General features: G+C 45.0%; 1 protein-coding gene across 2 annotated transcripts in view; it reads right to left on the reverse strand.

The window, feature by feature from the left end:
• Positions 1–15: 15 nt before the first annotated feature.
• The window catches only part of LOC119450184 (PAS domain-containing serine/threonine-protein kinase), a 75,702-nt gene continuing 50,609 nt past the window's right edge, over positions 16–25,108 (reverse strand). For both annotated transcript variants that reach the window (XM_037713562.2, XM_037713563.2), the window contains 8 exons: positions 24,546–24,818; positions 21,770–21,960; positions 20,861–21,022; positions 16,412–16,675; positions 15,232–15,414; positions 11,527–11,677; positions 7,727–7,864; positions 16–3,467 (listed from right to left, as the gene is read on the reverse strand). In XM_037713562.2, the coding sequence (XP_037569490.1) occupies positions 3,145–3,467; positions 7,727–7,864; positions 11,527–11,677; positions 15,232–15,414; positions 16,412–16,675; positions 20,861–21,022; positions 21,770–21,960; positions 24,546–24,818 (1,685 nt within the window). In that variant the 3' untranslated portion in view covers positions 16–3,144. The remainder of the gene's footprint in view (positions 3,468–7,726; positions 7,865–11,526; positions 11,678–15,231; positions 15,415–16,411; positions 16,676–20,860; positions 21,023–21,769; positions 21,961–24,545; positions 24,819–25,108) is intronic.

Here is a 25,108-nt window from a genome sequence, read left to right on the forward strand (position 1 = left end):
GACACGAGACCCCTGTCTTGGTTCTGACAATATAGTGTTTATTTGTAGTAATAAATACACACAGTACGTACATATGTACACAAGTCTCCAACGGGACTCTCCCAAACTCATTGCCTCAATGGCAGGTAATCCTTACAGTAAAACAATCTCCTCCACTTTTCTCATGTGGACCATAACAAGTGGGCAAAAAACACAGAACTCTAGTTGCAAGCATCAATGCAAGCGATGCTTCCAAATGCCATTGCCCACTGCATTTACAATCTTGTACTTCAGTATTCACAGCAGCCTCAATGTGTGTCTCAAACAGCGTAGCAACCAGAAAACAGAAAATATGGGGGTGGGGCAGATTAGACATGCAGCCACTGAATAAGCATGGAACGTTTCACCAAAATCAGGCTTCAACAGAAAACATTTGCAACAAAAATCTTCAAAATTTATACTGAAATTGCATTTAACTGTCGCATCCCCCGATTCGCTGCAGAAGCCGACAAAACTGGCTGCCTTTAAAAAGTTGACCATTACCAAAGATCAATTATCAATGTTACATCAATTTGTCACTAAAAACATTACGCATGAATCAGGTTGCATTGTCAATGGAGTTCAGCTTTCCAAGCCTGCAGATGCGCACTTCAAGCAACCTAGCACTGCTAAAAAGAGGAGGCAAAGGCAAGCTCTTCTTATTTGCTTATGCGACTAACTGCACCTAGATAATAAAGACTTGCCTAACCAGCTAACATGTTCAACATCAAAAAGGTGCAAACAGTTTGTTTTCCAAAACTAAGATATGTTCACATGCCCTCGTGTTATGCTAAAATTTGGTTTTAAAACAGATTTGCAAAGTGACTACAAAGTGACTGTTATCACGCACAAAATCAAAATGTGGGAATGTATATTAATAATAGATTTACAAACAAACTTCGGCACACATAATAAAAAAAACATGGACGAGTACTTGAGACGCAGACAGTTGCACCTTATGATGTAGTCCAATGCGGGAGTGTTAACTGAATGCTGCACATGAAGTGGTCATGAAGCAAAAATGGAATGACACGGAATGCTAGTTTTCGGCTACGCATCTAGCAAAAATAATCATTGCAGTCAAATAAGCTGCTGTCTGATATGTACACACTTCCATTTAACTTGCCCATGCTTATCACAAGATAAAACTTCTTGCACCCCGTCAACGACTAGCTAGGTTATATATGTTGTCATGACAAATATTTTGCCACTCTCTCTCTCTTTGTGAACCTTTTAAAAAATAGTTAGGAGCATGTCATTTCAAAGTTCACCTCGACTGACAACAATACCAAGACTTGTTGGAGGCTGTTACTTCAATCTGGAATGGACGCGTGTCACCACTGTGGCTAACACCTATGGTCACTTACATAAAGAACATTCAAGACACAACTAAGTCAACTTTCTGGGCTTTCAAAACTGCTGCATCCATTACGGTGATAAACTGTCTGGATTGGTCCACATTTTAGCTCTTCCTTGTTATTACTCGGCAGAAAAAAAAGCCCACTTTGAGAGACATGTTGAGGAATGTGTGGCTTGGTTTCCAGTTTTTCAAATTGCACGCAATTAGAACAGCAAACAAATGGCAGCAGATCAGCAGTAGGCCAGTTAGCAATCAAATAATGCTGCTATGAAATTTATATTAAAATCTGTGACATCATCACTCTTGTGCCCTATGTGTAGTACAACTTGGGACAATGTGCATTCAATTTACAAAGCGCAGCAGTGATGACACCAGGAAATATCCTGTAATAACTATGAATGACATTTCTTGCAATTAGAATTTGAACAAAAGCACCAGAGACCTGGTTGTACCTTTTTATGTGTGCTCAAGAGCAGGGCACAAAGTTAGAAATGTGTACAAACTCGTGTGCCAAAATTGTGTTGGTAAAAATGCGCAGTAAACTGATTACAGCTGCTTGGCTGGCATGCTGCCAATTCGTTTCTATCAAGAACAAGATCTACACCCTCAAAATTCACATCTCCTTGACAATAGGTTCCAATACTTGATAACACTTGCAAAAACTTCCCTGTCTTGTCAGAGTTACAAAAGCTCTGCAGGAAGACCTTGCTAAACAATTTCACTGCTACTGCATGACCAGACATTTGTTCAGAGCAAAGGAACATTTAACACAACTCAATCTGAATAGTGTTCAGTAGGAACAGAACGAATTTAGAAACCCGGTTTGGCCTAATTATTTTGATTCTATGTACAGTGCTCATGGAATGAACCACATCAATTTAGGCCTCACTAATGTGCATACATACTTTCGTTTCTGCCATCTGCAGTTCTTGTGACATCAGCATAATGTTGTCTCATACACTTTGATCAGAATATGCATCATCTTTAGTGACCAGGTTCTTAGTGACATGACATGGTACTGTGGAGTAATTGCACATATGAAATGTTTACTTAAACTTTCCCTTTCGCATTTCATTCTGTGAGCAAAGTACATTGCTGCATTGAAGAGTGCTGCGCATTCTAATCAAACATTGCTGTCTTATATTTAACTGCCCTCATAAAAAAAAAAAGAAAGGATGTGATCATGCTGCAAGAGTTAAAAAATGCAAACCAATAAAAGCACGCCAATTCACATCAGCATGTCACACGAATATTTTACTGTCAACACTGGTTGGAGCAGCCATCCAGTTTCCTTGAGATTGTTTCAAAGGTCATGGCAGTACACAGTAATCGCAAGGAAGAAAGGATTTTCAAAGCCGTGCAACGACTGCCCCTGCAGCTGTGATGACTTAATGTGCAACTAATAAAATGAAATGGACAAACTAAATCAGCTATGCAGCTGTGTCAGCATCAATAGATGAAATTAAAATATATGCTCAAAGGATGGCCTGGTGCATGTCATATGAAAAAATAAAATCAACGAGAAGAATGCAAACAGGCCAAGTCTTATTAGATGAGCATTCTTCAGAATGCCTCACAGGTAGCCCAGGAACATGCTTCCAATTCTCCAAAGCCATAAAGAGGTGCCCTTGCAGCAGTGACCACACTGACCTCATTGGGCGATACTGCCAATTATCACAAGTAAATTAAAAGTGAAATTTAAACGAAGTAAAAGCAAACAGGTTGACTTGTATGCCACGCATTTTTCAGCATCCAATGCGCGTTACCTAGGAACAGGCTTCTAGTTCCCTTGAGATGTCTTCAGTGCTGTAAGCTGCTGCTTCTGAGGCAATGACAGTGCCAGACTTGTCGCTTGGCCCTGCAAGCGAAATTACACTGGGTGGTGGGGCAGTAGCAGCAGCAGCAGCGGTCACGAGTTCGTGCGTCGATGAGCAACGGGAGTGTGCGTGGCCGGTCACTGAGCTGGCGCAGCTGAGGCTCCGGTGCCGTGAAGATGGACCATCGCTCTTGTTGAGGTCATACAGGCTGCAGCTGAAGTAGATCGAGCTGTCCTGTTGGAAGTACTTGGACGGGCTTATCTCCTCGGGCGCTGCACAGAAACGCAAGGTGGACTATGTTTCAAGCTCAACATCATGTTGCAGCTTGGAGAAGTACTATACCATGTGTCCAAGTAACTTGTGCCAAAAATTTTAAAATAGGCAAGTGCCATGTAGCTGCACAGAACCAAGGTATAATGTTGTTTGTCATCGCTTGGAGCAAGTGAGCCTATTTCTTGTATTTCGCCTAATTACATACTGTATTCACCCGAATCTAATGTGCCCCTGAATCTAACACACACACAATTTTCACGGGCTTTGAAGTAAGACAAAAGTAGAGTCACTTTAGCATATGCTAAAATGGGTGAAGGCAAAAAAAAAAAAATCTCTTAACCTTGCACTCGGCCGCGCAACGCTTGAAACAGCGAAGCTGGGCGATCGTAGCCCAACATTTTCTGGAAGTGCACGCAAACTTTTCATCTTATAACCCATAATGATGATCATTTCTTTTCGCACGTCTCGGACTTATGGCCGTCACTGCGCGTTGCATAGCGCAGCTTGCAACACTGACACCGCATTCCAATGCCGACACCACGTTCCAAGAAACCCGCTCCGTGAGCGCGTCTCTCTCTCTCTCTTTCACTCGCTCAAAATAGTGCGCAAAACATTCTTCACCTCGGAGAGCTTGAGCATACGAACGCGCCAGCTGTTGACGACGACGCTCGAACGCTATTATATGGTTCGCATAAATGCATGTTCTGCAAGCGTGGCTACACCATGTTTGTAAACAGTGGTAGGCACCGTCGATATATTTTAGGCCCTATAGCGATGTCGCGTAGGCTCCACTCAAGTTCACCGCCCCCGCTTGCACGCGCGGATGGCGTTTTTTTGTTTTTCTTTTTGATGGGGTGGGGGTGGAGGGTACTAAAACCATGATTTCATTATGAAGCACACGGTAGTGGGGGCGCCGGATTAATTTTGACTACGTGAGGTTCTTTAATGTGCACCCAGTGCGCATTCTTGCATTTCGCCCTCATCGGGATACGGCCGAATGAGATGCTATAGGCCTAGCTCGCTGACCGCCACAGTGACGGCCGATACCGCTTGCAACCTGGCCTGCAGCTCACAACACGATTAACGTGGGCCTAAATGAATCTGTTTTGTCGGTGTCGTTGGTGCGAATAGCAAACGAAACATAGTACTTGCAAGCCAGCCGAGCCGCCTCGCTGAGACAGCTGGTGCTTGGTTTCCGTCTGCGAGACGAAATGGCCGTCGGATCATTGCTCCCGATCGCGCCAGTGGTTTAGTACTGGGTGCTGCTTTACAAAATACGCGCAAATTCCAGATATTTTTTTCTATTAATAACTATTTCATGTTAAAAACAAGCTGTATACATGCGATTTCTACATCGCCGTGAACGGCGATAGAAGTGATCGCCTCGGTGATGAGATTGGCGAGGTACCTAAAATCCAGGGGCTTTAGAGGTACCGGCTCTACGGCGACGCCGCGCGCAATCTGAGCTGTTGGCAGCGGCCGTCCGATCACTCCAGCTCTGTACTAACACTGTACATTTTATTTCGCGCTCCAAATTTAATTGACACGTTTAGATGCGTTTATGACATCCTCACTGCAATTAACGCAGCTGTGACCGTGCTGCCTCTATATGTGAACGTGTGATAGGATATCTACACTGCAGGTGGCTCAATTCTTTGAGATTAATGGTTACAAAATGTTTTGCGCATAATGGATGATCTGGTATCAGAATACAACTTCTGCTTTTTGCTGCGGCGGCCCATTGCTTGCGACGGTTTTCATCAACAGGAAACCTATGAAAACTTTAGCCTATTGCATATTTCAACGCAACTCAGCTCATCGACATACTGCGTTTCTTTCGTTGTAAAATCATGGAATAAAGACCTCGCACATGGAACCACACAACCACCCGTGAAACCCAGTGGTTGCTGTGGTAGGCGCGACACGGGCGGCGGCTCAGCGGCGGAGTGCCTACCATGCGAAACTAAATTCCGACGACAGTGCCACCGCATTTTCGTGACGTAGCGCCGTGGTGTAGGTCTATAGCCTAGTGGTTACGACGCTCACTTTGGGGCCGGGGGTACACAGGTTTGAATCTCGCCTTTATTTTCTTTATTTTCTTAAGTTTATTTTCTTTTATTTCTTGGTAGTTTCTTGATACGCACCACAAACCACAAATTACGGCTGGCTTAAATAGCTTCGCTGTTAAAAGCCTGCGCACTCACGAGACATTCATTAAATTACTTGACATTTCAATGAGTTGTTACTTCCTATTGTTTTCTCCCTCCAAAGGCCATGGGTTTGAGTGCCTCAATTAACTCTATTAATTAACTGTACCTTAATTGACTTTGCAATAAGTAACACTAAAGTTCGTGGGTTTGACTCCCACTAAATGCCATGGGTTCAAGTGCCTTATTTAACTCTATCTTAATTAAGGTAGAATTAAGGCACTCGAACCGACAACCTTTGTTGGTGGCACCATGTGGCATGGTGGCATTCAGCTGCACTTTGGTGCAGCTGAATGCAACATGCCGCCGATTAATAGAAGAAAATTATAGCATGCCCCCCCACGTTTGCGATCAGAAAAAGCAAGACATAGAATTTACTTTTCCAGACAGGATTTTTTTTTATTAGACTTCATAACGAAAGCAGCGCGTTGTCGCTATTTGCGCTTCACTGGCAACAAATACTCAGCACAAGATGGTCTACAATTTTCTCATTGACACCTTTGCACTGAATATAACATTTAACAAAGTTCATTAATGAATAATTAATAATGTAATTAGGCAAAATACAATAAAAAGTCAGACTTGCTCCAAGCAACGGCAAACAAAATTGCCTTGGTTCTGTCCAGCTACATGGCACTTGCATATTTTTAAACATTGGCACAAGTTATGTGGGATACATGGTATATGTTACGGCCACAACATCATCGGAAGCCATGAGGCGTGCAAAGCTGTGGTACCTGTTGTAGCACAGGCTGCGCAAGCCTTGCTACTGAAAAAAGGAACACAGTGAACAATTAAGCAGACCGAATGCATGCCAGAGGACTGTCATCGCGTTGCATTCAGAAGAAGCAACGTTGAGAAAAAACTTCCTTCTCAACATTAAAGGGACACTAACGAGAAAAATAGGTCAAGCTGTATTAGTAAATTACCCCTTCTCTAATACTAATAAAGTCACTCTTACGTTGACAGTAGGCTTGATAACCCAAAAAGATGCAAAAACAAAAGATAGATAGTGATGCCCCCTTCAAGTTCACATGCCAGCTTGCTGTGATGTCTTATTTTGGTGACATCTGCTCGGGCCTAGTTATTTTTTATCACTAAAGATAAGCGAAATTTTTTTTTCCGAGAGTTAGAAAGTGTTTGCTTTATTTACTTATTTCGATTTATTAACTTTTTTTTTTGTGCTGTCTTTAAGTGCTATTCAACGAATAATTTTTTGTACTACACAATGCTTTTGTATTTAGTCGACTGTTGTTTAAGCTTCTTGTGCTTTTTATCGTACCCTTTTTTTGTTGCACCGTTGTTTAATGCACCATTCTGCATCGAATTGATTGTGTGCCAGCTGCTTTCTCTATCGATGAGATCTACACATTTCTATAAGCGTTCCCTTTCAGACCAAGCCAAAAAGCATGCTAAATCAAAAAGGCTAGGGACGGCTGTAATAGGAAGTAAAAGCACTACTTTTGAGAACGGAAAGGTGCAACTGTAGTCAAAAGTATGCTGACCAAGGGTTCTACTAAAAAAAAAAAAAAAATTACTTCGCAACTTAACTCAAACTGACGAACCTGAAACTGATGAATGCACTCTAATGTTCGGAATACCAAACCTGAACTGCAGTGTTTGCTCTCTGGTTAAGAGCAAAGACATCGTTCCACCCCGCCCCTTTGCAGAAACCCTGGTCCACATTCTTTTGATCACGCAAAAAAACCCATGTCCTTAGAAGTGCAACAAGTAAGTGAGCATCCTTCAACCCCTTTTGAAGACTGTTGCAGGGACCCTTTACAAATACAAAGAAAGACACCCACCATGTTTCCCACCTTTAAAAGTGTCAAAGAGGAAACACCTTAACAGCCTGTATGTGATGATGAAATGATATCTATTGGCATCCCCTCGAAACAGGGCAGCAACAACCTGTCACCTAGCCTGCTTGAGGGAATCAGGTTTTACTTTATCTATCGCAGTCTACCATTATCTTTCCTTGATCTAGCTGAGCAATGGTATTGTATTAGCACTGCTGTGGTGATGCACCAAGTTAAAGAGAAGTTTCTCACTGGCATGGACAACGTCCTCGAAGCGGTAGCTCTCGGGGCAGACAGGCTGGGTGGTCCACGAGTGGCGCTCGGCCTCAGACAGAGTGCAGCGCTGTCGTGGGTCAGGATGAAGGAGCCGTGAAATCAGCTCCCAGAGATCTGTGCGAGGACAAAGCAGGAACACATACACCCATTGCAACACCTATCTCACAGCTGGGAAAGACTTAACATCCTTGCTAACCGAGATGCAAACAAGTCGACGTAAGCCACAGCTAAAATCTCCACTTACCCGACGTCAGTCCTACAATTTTTTTCTCTTCTCCTAGAATGTGTCCATAGATGGCCACAAGCTCTTTCTCTTATTACATGCGTAGTAGTACAAATGGGGCATGCAAAACGACATGGAAGACGAAGACAACACGGAGCTGCATCTATGTCTGCTCTGTCTTGCGAGCCCCCATAGGCACTACATACCATGTAATGCAATACCAACTAGCCAATCAGTCTGTCCCGTCTTTCGTTCCGTTCGGCGAAGTGATTTTGCACAGCCACTATGCCAGACAAACAGAGCACAGGCACTTGACCACACTCAGGGTAAATAACCCACATGAAGGAGACATCAAAAGAGTATCACTAAGCCATGTCCTGCCCAAGCACCACCTTAGCACCTGTGCCAGGCACGTTCTAATTGTGCTTCATGGGGAACTCGGGAATAAGCAAGCATAAGCAGGCACTGGCTGCTGAAAGATGAAACAGAGAAACCTAGTGCGAGGTAGCAGTGGTTTAGCGGCAATGAGCATACAAATTTAAAAAAGATCTGTGCAGAAACCGTTGACAATGAATGATTGTCAATGTAAGTGCATCGCCAAACGCTTCAAGAAAGCTAATTGCTTTATTAAGGAATGGTGTGCCTGACGGCGTATATTTGTTGCAGTGAGGATATTTAAATAGCGTTGATTGTTTCATAGCGTAATTCCATAGAGAACAGAGCCATTACCCTTTTCAGTATCACGAACATACCAGTACGTTTTCACATTTCTACCCCACCATGTCACTGATGTACCCATATGTTCTTCACTCTTTCCAATCAGATGTGCGCAGCAACAGAAAGTTGCCATGCTCAGAGTTAGTTCCGCTATTTCTTGTATATTTCTAGAGGCGTATTTTCTTATCTGTCAGGGTTTGCTCAGTCTGGGTTTTTGTTAGCGCACTGCGGAACAGGTCCCTTTGTGGGCGTGGTCGCGCTGTGCGGAATGCGCGCTCGCAAATAAGAGGGGTGGTTCCCGGACTTTGTGCACTGCTACCGTGGCGATTCTCTGTTAAAATATTCACATCGTAGCGCAAGGCTACCACCCTTGCGTGTTTCTGCCATCTGTCGTACATTCATAGGTTTTTTTTTTTCTTTTTTTAAGAACTGACACAGCGGCACTATCACACAAGTGGGTCAGAACGAAACTATGCATATGAGAGAAAAAATGAAGATAGGAATGTGAGGACCATACTAAGAGTGCAGTTACAATTATCCGTGTCACTTTTTCCCTTCTGCATAACCAAAAATAAACTGCTGTGTTCGTTTTATAATATCTTAGAAAAGAAAAACTGACACTGGGAATGTGTCACCTCCGGAAAAAAAAAAAAAAAGAACACTGAGAGTTAACCAGTACACCTGTCCCTGTAGTATAGGTGGGCAGCATGTGCATCTCAAAGAGCTATAATACTTGGTGTTCGGCAACCAAGTTGCCTCACAACAAAAGTGCCCTACAACTCGAATGCACAAGCGCACGCGCCCTTTATATAGGTGCCTTTGTATCAGCGGTGAAAATCCAATGTCCGACCACCACCCACCGACCACGAAAACAAAACGGGCAAAAGAGCTAGGAAAGCTATTCACTTCAAAGCATTTCACTCATTTAATCCCCATTAATTATGGAAATCAGATGACTGCCAGCTAGTTCTGGCAATAACGTGCATTATTCAGTGGCATCAAATGTTTGTTAATTAAAAAGTAATTGGTTGCACATGTGAGGATTGAGGGAGGCGCCGGCGCCATTGCGTGGGCTTCACCTGTTCTGCCGTCCCTCGCTATACCCACCCGCTCCCAACCGGTTCCAGCGGTGGCACTCCACATGCGGTGGTTTGCGGTGAGGGCGGGGCGCTGACATCACTATGCGGCCGCGTCGGCTACTAGTTACTGAGCGTGGCTCTCTTATCTCCAGGACCGGCGCAAGGTACGTACATGCTTTCCTCTCGTCCGCTGACACCTTTGCGACTAGAATTTGAGCTCGCGCACGGTACCTTTGCCCGTGCGGGGAGCGCGTACTTTGTGCTGATCCTTTCCCGACGCTAAGCCGACAGGTGGTGCCTAGTGCTCGCGCGAGGTCATGCCCATGCTGAGCCGCACTTACCGAAAGCCCAAGCCGAAGGTTATTGCCCGAGCTCTCGCGAGTTGACCCATTGGTTATCGCCAGAGCAAGTAGCATAGTCGCCTAGACTTTTTCTAGCGACTTGTCCCAGCTTGAGCCTGTGCTCTCACCGCGACGTGTTATAGGCGCCCATTTTCTGTATTTTCGCCCTGGTGCGGGACCCCTTTGGTTTCCCGCTGTGCAGTGGGAAACCAAAGGCAGTGCCGGTGCCGACGGATTCAATAAACGGTTTCCATCAACTCAGGGCTTTACTGTGTTTTTGCATGCATCGGTCGGTAGCCCCTTGCGGCCTCTGAGCTCGCGCGCGAGCGGTGCTGGAGGCGACGGCTGACGCGGCCCTGTTGGTTGCTAAGCTCGAACCCGCGGTGGTTGGTCTCCTGTGAGGCACCAAGAACCCACACACATCACTCAATTCGGACAAACCCTTCAGTGCTTCGAGTGAGCACAGAGTGCTGAGAAACTATGTGCAAAGAAAATATTGCAATAGTGTCCATCCAACACAGTGGTGGAGAGTGCATTGCCACAATAATCTCCAAGAAAATAGGAAGCTTGCATAAATGCGTTGCGACCTGTAGCACGTCACAATGTTATGAGCTGTAACTTTGCCTCTCTAACAAGCACGTCACTAGCGATCATATGGGCATTTTCAAGCTGCATCTGTGCCATTGCTATGCAGAGAAATCTAAAACATCTCCAAATCTTTCTGCAGCACACGACGACAACATATTCAAGCAGCGCTGCTGGTTCGCACAAGCCAGAGAGGGGGAAAGGCTCGCCACACGCCCTTTCCTTCTTTCCCAATGAAATGGTCTATAGGCCACAATAAATGTCTGCCAACATTGACATCCCTCAATTCCCGCACCATATCCACACAGTCTGTGTGAGCAGTGCAGCCGCGCAAAGCAGCGTGATGAATCAAGACATCATGCTCCCCTTCACATCGAGGGCTCCCCTGTGTGAATACCACTGAAATGGAGTGGCAGTACACGACCTTCACCTAAGGACAAGCATGCACATTCCCCGCAGCTGGCACTTCTAATCACACCAGAGTTGGGCAAATGTAAGGGCTCATATTCATCGAGTGAACTCTCTTCACACATGTCTTTGGGCACGTGACACCACGTGTTTAGTTAAAAAGTGAACATTTACTGCAACTTATACAGCCCATAAGACTACAAGCCTTACACCATGCAATATTCGAATACTTTGATATTGCTGTCAATGCTTTGCTCTTCGGGTGAAACCACAAAGTTTATTTTTATTTCTAAAAGCCTAGCATCATCAACACCTCATTAAAAGCTCTAGAACTTCAGTAAGGTGCATCGTATGCTGCAAGGCTGGGGCACTCCAAGTATACTTGTTTATACATTGCATGCAGGTTGCAAAACCTTTCCTCACCTCTAGAAGTTGCATAGGGTGGCTTGAGCATCGCCGCAATTGTTTCTTCCACATCAAAGAATGGGTTCTCCCCAAATATGAGCGTGTACAGGGTCACGCCCAGCGCCCACATCTCCAGTTCAGGCCCAGCATATGGGTTGCCCTGCAAGACCTGAAGAGAAAGAAAAAAAAAACAAAAAGCAATGAGAGGGAGTGTATATTAATTTTGTCCAATTTGTAGGGTTTTCATCTATTGAAGTTACTGCCCAAAAAATATTTCCTAGATCATGCAGCTAATAGCACCGAGGTATAAACTATTTGAATGGTTAAACTAACAGTGCAAAAGTATAACTTGGATGAAAGAAAGAAAGTGGTGAAAATGTGGTGCTGACTTCCAAGGTACTGACTTCCAAGAGGCTTATTCTTTTTGGAACAGAAGCTTTTATACGACTCACATAAAACAATCCTTCTTTGTTGTATGTGAGTCATTAATTATATTCCGTAGTCATAGTCTATGGAATAGACTGACTTTGTATAATTTGTCCATAGTCTATGGACAAATTTTGGGGCGAAAAATATGGTGCGCACGTGACATGCTCAAGAGTCTCCTAGCATGCATAACAATAATGTAGCAAGCTATCAATAGCTTAGGTACATAGAAATCAAGATATACGTACAGTACAGTCTGTTATAGGGTACTACAAATTAGTATGCCCAGCACTGATTACAGCTCAGTTCCAAATTATGAAGGTCTGGAAAATAATTTTGTATCAATAGAATGTAGAACAGAATCAAGTGCTGTTTTCCCTCTGAAACTAAACATTTAGTGACATTGTGTTGTACTGAGTACCAATGAGGTTCTCAGTTTGATTGCAGGCCCCTGTTTTGTGGCAATTGTTGTTGTGTCTGGCGGTCCCTCGGGACAAAGGAGGCCGGCGCCGACTCAGACGCGCCAACCTGGCGCCCTTTCTCGCGGCCGAGAATTGTCACCTGTGACTGAGGGATTAGCAGTTGGTCTCCGGGCTACCTCATGCGTGGCTAAATGGCAGCGTCTCCCCTTGGTGCGGTCCCGTGAATTACCAGCGCCGCCCAAACCACGATGACGCTACGCCGACTGCTGCCTTTCGAGACAGCCACCGCCCTTCCTGGTTCCGCAAACTGACCGCTATGGAGAGGCGAATCTTGAAAGGGGCCAGTGTCTGGCAATCCCGGGGGAACGACATCAACGTTCGGTTCCCAAGGTGTCAACCGCTGCCTGTGTTCGGGGGCGATCTAACAAGATTGGAGGCGGAGCCCGGCGGGAAACGAAGACACATCACGTGCGGGATATGGCCACCTGATCCAAGATGCTGATTGGCTAAAAGAACTACAGTGTATTCCCTCGTCGAGTGAAAGAGGGAAACGTTTGTATAGAAAGTTTTCTTTCAAGTATTCCTCCAAAATACAGAAGGGCATTCCCATCTTTAGGGCAGGTGGGTTATCGTAAGGTCTACCTGACCAACAGATGAAAGCACGTCAGCGTGTCCCGTGACTCAATCACCACTCCACACGTAGCCATTGTTGGTGTTGCGTAGGTCGACCGCAGTCGGCGCTGACGGCAAAGGCCTTTTCATTGTTGGGTTCAGGGTCACTTGCCACCTGTCATAGGTTCTGATATCGGAATGGCCACTGCTTACTTGGGCTAGCCGATTGTGTTAATGGGCCGCAAGTAGGGATGGGTGAACATTGGGTATTGTCGAATATTCGATCGAATAATTCTACATTCGTTATTCGCTTCGATTCAAATTCAAGTATTCGATATTTTCGAATTATTCGGCGCTCTCGAATAGGCAGCCAGAAGCCATGGACGGCCGGTACACATCTCAGAGGCTATGCTTCACGTCATGGCTCCCATACATGAACCATAAATCTCGAAGGCTATACGTTTTTTCATTAAGGAGCCGGAAATGTGCGAAGTAAAACAGCAGAAACGGCGCTAGTGTACAACCGAAATGAAGCGGCTGAGTCTGCATCGCCATAGTCATCAGCGGAAATCATACGTGAATGACCGCAACGACGGAACGCTTCGTGCCTAATTGTGCGTTTACCACCACGCATAACGAGTTGGCCGCGGGATTTCATAGTCGCCATCCATGATCGCGTTGATAGCTGCCGCGGTTTCTTCTGCAGCGGTTGCGGCAAAAAGTAGTTTCGTTTTGACTCAATGCACAAAGGCTGCGTAGTGGCCATCCATGATCGCATAGATAGCGACTGCGAATTCACCTGCAGTTGTTGCAGCGAACGATAGTTTCTTCTGACTTGGTGCGTGCGTCGGCCGCGTGCCTTAAACACCGCAATGTCGCCGTTCATAATCGCGTCGATAGTGGCCGCGGTTGCGACAAACAGTTGTTTCGGTTTGACTCGGTGCAAAGCTGTCGAGCATGAAGAGCACCGGCTACATCACGATGGACGTGCGATCTGTTGGCGGTCAGCTTACTGGTGAAAAAATAATCGGGATGTGTGTGCGGTAGTGCAAAACGTGTCGCAAATGATGGCGCGCGCCGCAGCCATGCTGTGAAGGAAGTCGCGAGGCCTCGATCGCCGCTGCGAGAGCCAATCAGTCACGAGATGACGAGAATTGCAGCTTCCGCACTGCTTTTGTGCAAAATAGCAAAAGGATTTGCTCATCCATTAGACCAACAAAATCGTGCTGACATACTAAGCATTTACTTATTGTTTTCTGGATACCCTGATAATTTCGCATTCGGTTAATTCGGACATTTTTTTTTCGGTACCGTGAAATTCGAATTAACTATGTTTTACTGTAATATGTGATATATACTATTCAAACTATTCGATTCGAAATTATTCGACCAAATCACTATTCGCTTCGAATTTGCTTCGAACCTCAAATTCACTATTCGCCCATCACTAGCTGCAAGCCATCACGGAATGTTTGGCGCAAGTATGTTCGCACACTTGGCTCATCAGTCCCAAGATTATGCGTATGGGCTAGATTGACGGCTGTTGAAGCAGCATTAAAGGGACCCTGAAATGATTTTGACGATTTTATACAAACGTACTGAGTCTTTAGGGTAGGTCCTTGTGATCATTAAGTGGTGCATTGAGGTGCTCCGCACAAAGCGTGTAATTTTATTATAAGGTTTTAAAAATGTACATCACTACCGATCGCAGTGGCACCGCTCCCCTGAGTTTTCTGCTGCCCCTGACCAAGTGACGCATGGCGACCAAATGACGTCAGTTGGGCGTGATTTACGATTGGCTACCCAGGTTGCATCATTGATAACTTTCCCAACTTTATGGTGAATAAATGTTTGTAATAGTTGGAATGTTGATTTCTATAAAAAGAAAGAAGGCAACAGAAAGAGAATAAACAACAACAATTTATCACTACACTCAAGCACTTCCGGCACACAGCAAGTATTGCACACGGCATGCAAGTCCTCAATCTTGTCAACTATCAAAGCACCTTGGAACTTTTGTACTATAAATTTGTCTTGACTGAGTTATCTAGCATTTCTTAAGCAGTTATCTTAAACATTTATCGTTTTGCCTTTTGCTCAAATCAAGGTGTATTGCAATACAGTATTTGAAGGCAAGCATTCGACTAAAATTAATTGGCGGTTGTTTTTCAGATGAGACAGGCACAGCTGGAAGCCCAGTTGTTGCCTGCAGAAGAGCTTTTAGTAGGGCTACCTTGTGAGCATGCTTCATACAACACAGTACCTCAGGGCTGCAGTACTCGACGGTGCCGCAGAAGGTGGTGAAGTGGCGGTCAGGAGCCATAAATGCAGCAGAGCCAAAGTCAATAAGCTTCACGTTGAAGTGCTCATCGATAATGATGTTCTCGTCCTTGACATCGCGATGAAGAATGTGCAGGCCATGCAGGTATGACAGGGCACTCGCCACCTGACAGAATCAGAAGTTTAAATAAAAAGAAGGTTGCACAATGCAATGCACAGTCTTAAAACAAAAAGGAAGAGCTAACTATAAAATGGAAGGTGATAATCTGACTCATCTAGTCACAAGTATAATGCATTAAAATTAAAAATGAAGATATTTCTACAGCCAGCACCATTGTACTTCTACGCAAATGCTGGACGCTGTAGTTTGAATATTTATTTTATCTTCACTTCCTGCTGCTTTATCTTCTTTCTTTTTTACTAAAATTGTTGACAGAAACTTAAAGAAGTGAAATGAGTGAGGTTAAATACATGCAACTAATATTCTGAGAGAACTAGGGAAAGCTCTTCCACAAGAATTCTTTGAAAAGCTGCAGTGACAGCAGAAGTGTAGGCATTAAAAGAACATACAAACAAAACAAAACTTTGTTCTGTACTACTTTCACACAGTCCCTTCTAATTAGGTGCACATCCACGCACTAAGCTGCAGATCTTTGGGGATATATGAAGCTCACATTGTCTCTTGAGTCCATTTGAGCCTAGCATGATGGAGGTGCTCTCCTTATCTTTACATGACAAGCCTAGACATCTGTCTCATGACAATGAAACATGCTCAATTTCTGCTGATGTCATCAGATTCTGCTGAACTTGCAACGAATGGTGGAGAGCTTTTCAAGCAAATGTTACAAGGGGGACTCCAGAACTGTCATGCAGCAAACGAGTCAACACTACTAGCAAGGAGAGGGCACATTCTCGCATTTGTGTTCCTGGACCAAGAATTCGAGAAATAATGTTTGGGTTGGATAATTGTGACTAGTTCTCCTCATCATTAACTTGTTGCAGCTGGCAAAGGAAGCAGTATTACTTCATAAAAATTACTGTCACTGCTAGCAGTAATTGTGATAACTGCAATCATAATAATATTGTTGTCACCAGGGGAACAATGTTGTCATGACATATAGTGCTGCAGATAACTGTTGACAGTTATAAAAAATTTCACATACCTGCCTGAAGATGTATGAGGCAAGGGGCTCATCAAGGCACGGCGCCCTGTCAATGAACTCAAAGAGGTCCATGCCAGCCCCATGACGTTCCATGACCATCTGGAAGTGGGAGCTGTTCTCGAAGACATCCAACACCCGCACAATGTTGGGATGGCTAAGCGTGGTCAGTAGGCTCACTTCTAGTGGCACAACCCTCCCCATCATCTGGTCGTGTACCCAGCTCTCCTCATACACCTTGCACTTGCGGATGAACTTGGTTATCACCTGGCACACAGAAACATGAATGAAAAAGCGGTGAACTAGACAGCTTTAAAGACATGAACCAGCACATCCAGCCAGATTCAACTAAAATAATACTGGAAAAATATACATTTCAAGCTTCAGAACCAGAAAACACCAATTAAAATAGATCAAAAAGCCCCTGGGGAGTAATCTGAAGCAGGCTTTTGTCTGCGCTGCTTCATTGCGGCTGCCTAGTACACATGCTTTCAGTCCGAGTTTACTGCACGGCGGTTGTCTTTCTCAACTGCTCTCTGGTTGCCTTTATATGTTTGCTGTAGCTGCAGTTCACGCGGAATGAGTGAACTAGACTCATGGTTGCCGAGACTTAAATGCATAACCAGTTTTGATTATGAGGCACGCCGTAGTGGAGGGCTCCGGTTTAATTTTGACCACCTGGTGCACTACAACACAAGCACACAGGTGTTTTTGCATTTCGCCTCCATCGAAATGCGGCCACTGCGAATGCATAACGGCCTCTGCCACAGCTATTTCAACAGCAAACAATAACGCATTCTTGTCTTTTTTCGTCAGGCTCTGGAAGACTGAATGCAGTGCCTCATTTGCGTTCCAGAGTTTTGTAGGGACGCTTGACTCTCTCGCACCCCTTGATGTTGCTTTTCCCCACATGGTTCCTGAATCTCCTAGAATCTGGCTTCGTCAGCGTCCATTGGCACGTTCCATTAGTTGTAATTAGGCTAGCTGACATTGGTGTATAAAAGGCGCAATAAATGTCTTTTTGATTGTTCATGCTGCTGTGTTGTCGTTCCTTAGTCCCAAGGGCATATTTGACACCCCACAGTCTTTCTCTCTGGCACTTATGTAGAAGCTTTTTACTGACAGACACTCATAAACTGGACGTAGTGTATCGCTTACAGCCTCTTGACAGGTTGTACTTGAACTTTCGTGGAATCTCATTCCTTGCAATGGCTGCATTGTATTTGCACCACGAATCAGGATAAATCAGGCTCCTCATCAGCAGAAATCACATGATAGTATGTAGCCCATATTGCAGTGTGCATGTGGTCCACATTTCCAGAATGAGATTCGAGAGCCTAGCTATACTAGCTTGTCAGCTTGGTGATATGATCACCAGTCAGACGGCCTCTACCACTGATATACAGCCTCCGCTCTTCCGTTTGCGCTTTCTGCACAAGGTTCCGCAGTGCAGTCCCCATGCATTTCTGTACATGGTTTGAACAGTTCTTTGCTTCATTGATGGCATTGTATGACTGGCTGTCATCATCACAAAGCATGGTTGTGTATCCGAAGCTGTGAAGCGAAAGGAAATGCTAAAATAAAAGTCACTGCGACCTCTAATTCCATCTGGCCACCATTGCACAAGATGTTCTTTTGGCATGAATGCAGTGATTTCGAGTCAGCATATTCAGGGCTATCTGGTTTTGGGCCACATTCACAGCCAATGCAGAAATTTGACAGTGCAACATAACCTAGCACATACCGAGAAAAAAAACTATCACAGTGGCCACTCCTATATGAGAAGTCTGTCCCCTAGTACGCCAACTTCCATCAAAAGAGACTGCAGTGTTCCTTGGGTTGCCAAAATTCAGGTCTTTGTATAGGCCCTTGACTACAGTGGCACATTTTGCCAAATAACCACTGCAAGCTCTTGTAGCTGCTAGATTCAGCTTTGTTTTGAGGTAATGCTGAAAGCTCTTGTGAAGACCTCAGTGCAAAACACCCATAGCTGCAAAAAATTCAGCGCTGTCTCTCCATTTCCAGTGCTCTGCATAGCAAGCATCGCAGGAACATTGATCTCGGGACGGGTTTGCAGTTGCCAGTGGCACCGTCAACTCATCGCAAGCTCCATTCTGAGCCAAATCATCGCAGTTACTGCATCACACCTTTAGTTTTACGGCTGTGCCATACTCCCGCATGTGCCATTTATGCATCAAACCCTTAGTTTTACAGCTATGCCATACTCCCGCATGTCCGCACAGCTTCACGACACACTCGGCAAGCAGTAAATTCCACAAAAATGTTCAACATATTGAGGTCGACGATAATGTACGTTGTGGTGAACGCTCTTTTGGTACAGCACTCACTTGCGAGAAAATTCACCTTGCGCTCCGTCCCCAAGATAGAGGAGAGTTCCGCTGCTTTTTGCTGTGCTTGCCGCTTGATGATATCTCATTCTGCCATCGTCGGGAATGTTGCGTCTATCCTCACACAGTTCGTCTGATAGCACATGCCAGCATTGGAAGCCGCCTTTACAGTCGCTGCCATGCTTTCTACATCTGTGAGGTCTTTTACTACACTACTGCGGTTCGCAGTCATAATGACTAGTAGTTTCGATGTTTTCTTGCAGTCTGGCTAAGTCCTGTTGTTGTCAGCCACTTTCAGCACTGCTGTGGCTGCTGTCGCGATTGCCGGCTGGCCTTGTGTTGCACCACTGTTCTCCGCTGTTCCGCTGAGGTCAGCAGATGTCATCGCTAATAAGCGCACTGTCTTATAGCATTCTAGCCAATTTGTCCCACTGTTAGCGGCTGTTGTGATCGACAGCTGTTTTTGTGCCGCGTCGCTACTGTGTCGAGTCCGCCTCTACGCTGTTTCGCTGGGGTCTGCCGATGTCGCCGCATGCTGCAGACCCCAGACCCCAACTCCTCATGCTGCGCAGCAAATTTTTTCTGCCTTTCGCCAAATTAGCGCAGCATGCGGAATTTTCTAGCACAGTTGCAGAGTAATGGCGTCACTAACGCATCTTTGCACCACGCGCGTGTCATTGTCTGCCCCGGAAGTTCCTGCACTTAAAAGGGTCCTGAACCATCCCTCGGGCTTGGTGAAAAAACATAGTCCACAGATAGCATACGCTCCTGTGAACATCTCAGCCAAGTTTTGCAGTCGTGCACGACGTGTGGAGCTCGCAAGCAGAGCGCAAAGTCACCTTTCTCTTGAACGCTCTCTTTTGAACAGAAGCCTGCCTCTCACTCTTTTCTCGACACTTTTATTTTGTAATATAGCAGATTCCCACATGTGGCTGCTATTGGCCAATAGCTGACATCCATCAAGAAGGGTGTTCGGATCAGTGCCCTTCTTCCTACAGTTACTGTGTATATTACAGGCTGAAGTTCGAATTTCGATAATAATTATGCACTTGTGGAAGCAGCCGACTATTGTGTGCTCATGCTCGGGTGCGGCTGCCCGCGTAGAAATTAAACTTTGGCCACCTTGCTTATCGGTGTCGTAGCCGTAGGGTCTCGCTTATGTCGACTAGTTTTGAACACTCAACTCGCCTCGAACCGCGCAAAACTTAAGGTCAGCCCACACATGCTAGCAAGCATGCGTGTGGTCTGACCTGAAGTTTCTGATAAGATGCTCATGGTTAGATGCCTTGGCAGAATTCGCTTCGTATTGAGCTATTGATAGCGCTTGAAAATGTGTAAGATGGATGTGGCTAGTATCCGTCGGTCAAGCTGGTGAAGGACAAAGCTGGTCCGCACCACGTAGCACGACCATACTGGAGCATATGAGTGCGAGTTTGCTAAGCGTTTCCAATGGTGGCACAGAAATGTCAGCACAATGTGCTCACACTGGAGACGAAGATCAAAGTTATTGATGACTTCGAGAGTGATTGCTTCACTAAAATGGCATGTTTTTTTACTAAATGAATCCTTATTTTTGTGCTTATGTTTTGTGTGACAAGCTCTAGTAACTGGCTGCTAGCATGTAGTAACGTTGTAAGAGGCTTTCTAATGAGATCTGCCACACCTATTATCTGCTGTTGACAATAAAGTATCTGCCCCTTTCAAAAGAGCATCTTGTGTGCTCTTGAGCTCAATCTCTCGGTAAATGAACTCCAAATAGAACTTATTTCTCTGGTCCTTTGAGGTTCTGTTTAACACAAATGCACTGTATATAAATAGCAATAAGAGCTAAGCTAAAATTCAGCACTTATCCTCTATCCGTTCTTTTGCACTTTTTGTCCATGTCTCAACTAGCGCTGCAGCACTCACAATAATCCATAACCAACTAATTCAATTCTTCATGTTACTAACAAAATAAGCAAATAAAACACCTAGTTAAATTATGGACACCAGCAGGCCCAGTAGTCGACTACAAATGCCCAAATAGATTTACACAACAAAGTATACTCATTTAGGCCTATACAAACAGGGCTCGCGTTCCAAGCACAGCACTTTAGTAACTTACAAGGAGACGGTCCGAGTTGCGGTATGCCATCTTGACGCATCCGTAAGCACCTTTGCCAATCTGCTGCAAGGTCGTGTAATGCTCAGCGTAGAGCCCACTTGTGTACTCAGCCTCATTTTCAACAGACTCGTCATGCACGGCAGGGCCTTTGTTATCCGTGTGCTGCACGTGAGAAGACAGAAAGAGCCAGGTTAACTTTGCTTGTTGTCTACAAACACTCAACAAAGCCGCTGCTTTTAAGTTCTGAAATCATTTGAAAGCTCATCAGCCAGATGGTGCTAACGCCAATTTATCTTCTCCAGAAGGTTAATGAAAGAAAAACAAAGAAATACACGACACCTTAGAGTTATTCTCAAAGTACTTGTCTTTTTTCTTGTAGATGTCACATTCAGATGCTTCAGGCAATGTACATGTGACTGAATCAATCTTCATGTAAGGTAGCCCTCAACTGCCCTCAACTGCCCGTACAAAATCACACACACTAAAATTACACTTTAAATTCGCAAGCACGTCAGAATCATTTCACAGTAAAACTTTTAATTGAGGCTATGCGCCCAGCCTTCGCAGAAATTTGGCTTTTTCACAAATCCAGTGTCCTGTAAACTTTCACCGCCTTTCACGGTGTTCGTTTTCAGCACTTTCATGGTGCTCGTTACAAAGGTGGCATATGCAGCACAGTTCCACAACTCTGTCTTGCAGCAGACACAGCAAAAGGATCAAAATGTATTGTAATGCCCCCAAACATAATAAAGTTCTGCACAGCTTCTGCCTGTGCAGCAAATATTTCCTGTGCCCATAAACTCACGCACTACTTCTGTGGGACTTCACTCAAGCTCCTCCTAAAAGTAAGATTGTTATATGAGTGCATACAAAGCCCTCGAAAGCAAGAGATGGAAAGAAATGACTCACACAATCGCTGGCGTCCTCTCGCGACACCTCGGTGTCGGAGCTGACCGAGCCAAGTGTCAAGGAGCGCAGCGGAGAGGACGGAGTCGGGTACTGTGGTGGACAACTATCCACCTCAAGGTCACGTGACACCCAGAGGCAGTAGATGGATGAGCCTTCCTCCAAGTCCACCCTCCGGATCTGGTACACAATGGCTGCGCAGAGAGAAAGACGAAAAGACACAGAGCTAAGGGACACAGAATGGCGATGGTATCTAGTTGATACCTCCTCCCCAAAAATAAAACAAAATAACGAAAGCACATCCAGTGCAACTGACATGGTCTAGCCATAAATCATGGCTGTACACATATGGAGGCTGTATATGAAAAATGCTTTACCTTCGCACAAGCTGTAGATGTCCACTTCAAGAATTATGTACAGTTGCCGACTAGCTTTAGTGTGAGTGGCATTCTTAGGGTACTTAATGCACTTTCCGAGGTCTGACTGTCTGCCTGTCTGTCCCTATACATGCCTCTTACCGTTTTCCAGCCAACTTGGTTAATGGGTAGTCCATGGACTAATGGGGGCTGCTGTGCTGAGGGAACAGGGTTCGAAACCAACCGTCGGACCAACTTGGGTCACTAGGTATGTGGTACTGGGTATGCGCTGCTTTTCAATGAACTCTCTCTGATGCCAGCTTGGAGCACTCGGTATGTGCCACATGGTCTGTGGCGCTCTTCAATGACAAAAAATATGCTTTAAAATTTCCCTGGTGCTCTGTGGAATCAACTTACACCACGTGCAGAGTTACACCACCATCATCTCCATAAAACCAATGTACAAAAGTGGCTGAGAGCTTGGATGTTGTATAGTGTGTCACTTCATTTTTTAGATGCAATTCCCATGCAGTGTCGCAAAAAAGGTTGCTGCGAAAAATGTTGGCGTAATTCTGGTTGGCTTCTGTACTCTCACTTTTGTTGGCAAGGCAGTGTCTTGGCTTTCCAAGTCCTGTTTGGCCACAGTGAATAAATCTGCATCTGCTAAGGCCCAAACCGTAACAGAAGTTGGTGACGACCATCAAAGCAGCGCTGGATAGGCGTGATGGTCAAGGCAGTGTGCAGGAAGCTTGCCACGAATTTGTATGAATGGCTCATGGATAATAGGACATCATGTGCACGAGCTAGACTGACAGCCATAGAAGCAGAATTCAGCTCTGCAGGTAACCAATTGTCAACTACTGTGAGAATGCCTACCAAGTTCGTCAGCATTTGCTGAATAGGACAGGTTAAGCTCGTGTGTAGGCAAAAAGCTCTCAAGTGAATTTGCACAAAACAGCCTTATTTTGGATAGTGTAGATATAGACGAGCTTCCATGCAAAATAGTAAATGAGTCATGAAAAGCTTCCAAAAATGGCAGTTTGCGACGCTGGAACTAAAAAAAAAAAAAAAAAAGCTGCAATTACTGCTCGCCGGAAGTAATAATGCATGACCTAGAACGCATGGCCTCCGATATTATGCAGTGCCTGCAACTGGCTGTGGCACAGTGAACAATCTCGGAGGCGACATGCTGCGACTTTTGTCATATGCGCTCACCACCTGAGAGGATGTTCTGCAAGTGTCCACCAAGTGGACATGTCCATTTCGTCTGATGTTGGAGTGCTTGCTCATTGGCTGGGGATGCCTGTCCCCTTCTCATGCGTACCCTGACCCAGTCAATCAGCCCATCAGCAGAGGACGAAATAGACATGTCCACTTTGTGGACACTTGCAGAACACCCTCCCAGGCGAACAGTCTACTTGCTTAGGTGCAATTTAAAAGCTCCTGATACGAAAATTTGTCAATTACCAGCCCTGCAGCTTTACCAGGATTGCTCCAATAGTACATACTAGTAATGTGGAAAGTTGGGCGAGTTGGTGATTAATCATCATACCGTATTGGTGAAGCAGCGCACTGACCAGGACAAAGTGGAGAGACATGAGAATACACGACACTCGCTGCACTCGCAACTATTTTATTTTAGAACGAACACTTTATCTTTATATACCCGCGCAGCCTCCGACGTCAAAGATAGGTAAGATATCCAACACGCTGTGCAATCTTATCCTAGTCGTTGTACCCCTAACACATTCATTTTTACAAATTTATTCTAGTGACCTTCCAAAAAGGCGACCTCACTGTGGCTCAGAAGAACAGACGTTTGACTTATACAACCCTCTTTTCTCTTGTAAATGTGAAAGGCTTCCACTAATTCCCTGGTCAGCTGATCCTTATGGTACAAAAGAATCGTAATGTCATCGTAAAGCAGTGAGCACCCATGCTGTGCACAATGCCCTTTAATGTGGGAATTAATGTTACCCCTCAGTGACCTTTTGTGTTTCATAAGTCTTGTGTTCACGCACTGTCCCATTTGGCCGATATATACTTTTCCACAACATATGGGCAAACAGCACAGTAAAGTAAACAGATCGTCCGTTGTGTACTGTAGCGGCCCACTAAAGGGTCGCTATTGGGTTAACCATAGTGGTCTGGCACATGCATGCTGACTGGTCAAGTTCAATTATCTGATGAAGGCCAATTTTAGGATCAAAATAAAAAAAATTTGGTTCCATAAAAATTTATGGGTGCCAGCTAGGACCTTCGATCGGGATTGAATTAACCGGAGTTGAATTAACGAAAGTCTACTTTACAAGGTGTTTCTCACAGAGGATGAGCTGTAGAAGCGACAGCCATACAGCCAGTCAGTTTTGTGTAATATTCCTGGAATAAACTTTGCACCAGTAGTGAAGCATAAACAAACATACCAATATGCGAGCCATCCCGATGCCTGCCAAGGCCCGTGTAGGATCCCTCGGCAATGCTGAGGAGTGAATCACAGCTGCGAAATGTCTTCAGCTCTGCCTGGAATGCTCGTTCATTGGCAGCCTCATCTGCATCGGCACCAGATGCTGTGGACGGATGAGAGTCATGGCGCCGAAAGGATGCTTCCTGGGTATTCTCCTCAGAACTGTGCATTGTACTCGATGTCATTGTTGATGTAGAGTGGAAGCTGTCTGATGTTGGCAGCTTGACCTCACCTGCATCATTAATTACCAGTGATGTGACACTCACGAACTTGTATGTTTACTAAGCCATACACCCATGTGACTCGATCATCAATTACTCGCCACAGCTCAGAGAAGCCTGGCTGTGGCAAGCTTTGCATTGAATTTGTGAATTAAAATGGTGCAAAAGCTGCTAGGAAACCGAATGGCAGACAAGTGGGAATGCCACACATATTTATCCTGGCTAGGCTAGCAGCCAACACAAAAATTAATCTCACCCACATAAGAAAAGCTTAACTAGACTGATGATTAGGGATGGGCGA

The sequence above is a fragment of the Dermacentor silvarum genome, chromosome 4 (genome assembly GCF_013339745.2).
Source record: "Dermacentor silvarum isolate Dsil-2018 chromosome 4, BIME_Dsil_1.4, whole genome shotgun sequence".
In the NCBI taxonomy this organism is placed as follows: domain Eukaryota; kingdom Metazoa; phylum Arthropoda; class Arachnida; order Ixodida; family Ixodidae; genus Dermacentor; species Dermacentor silvarum.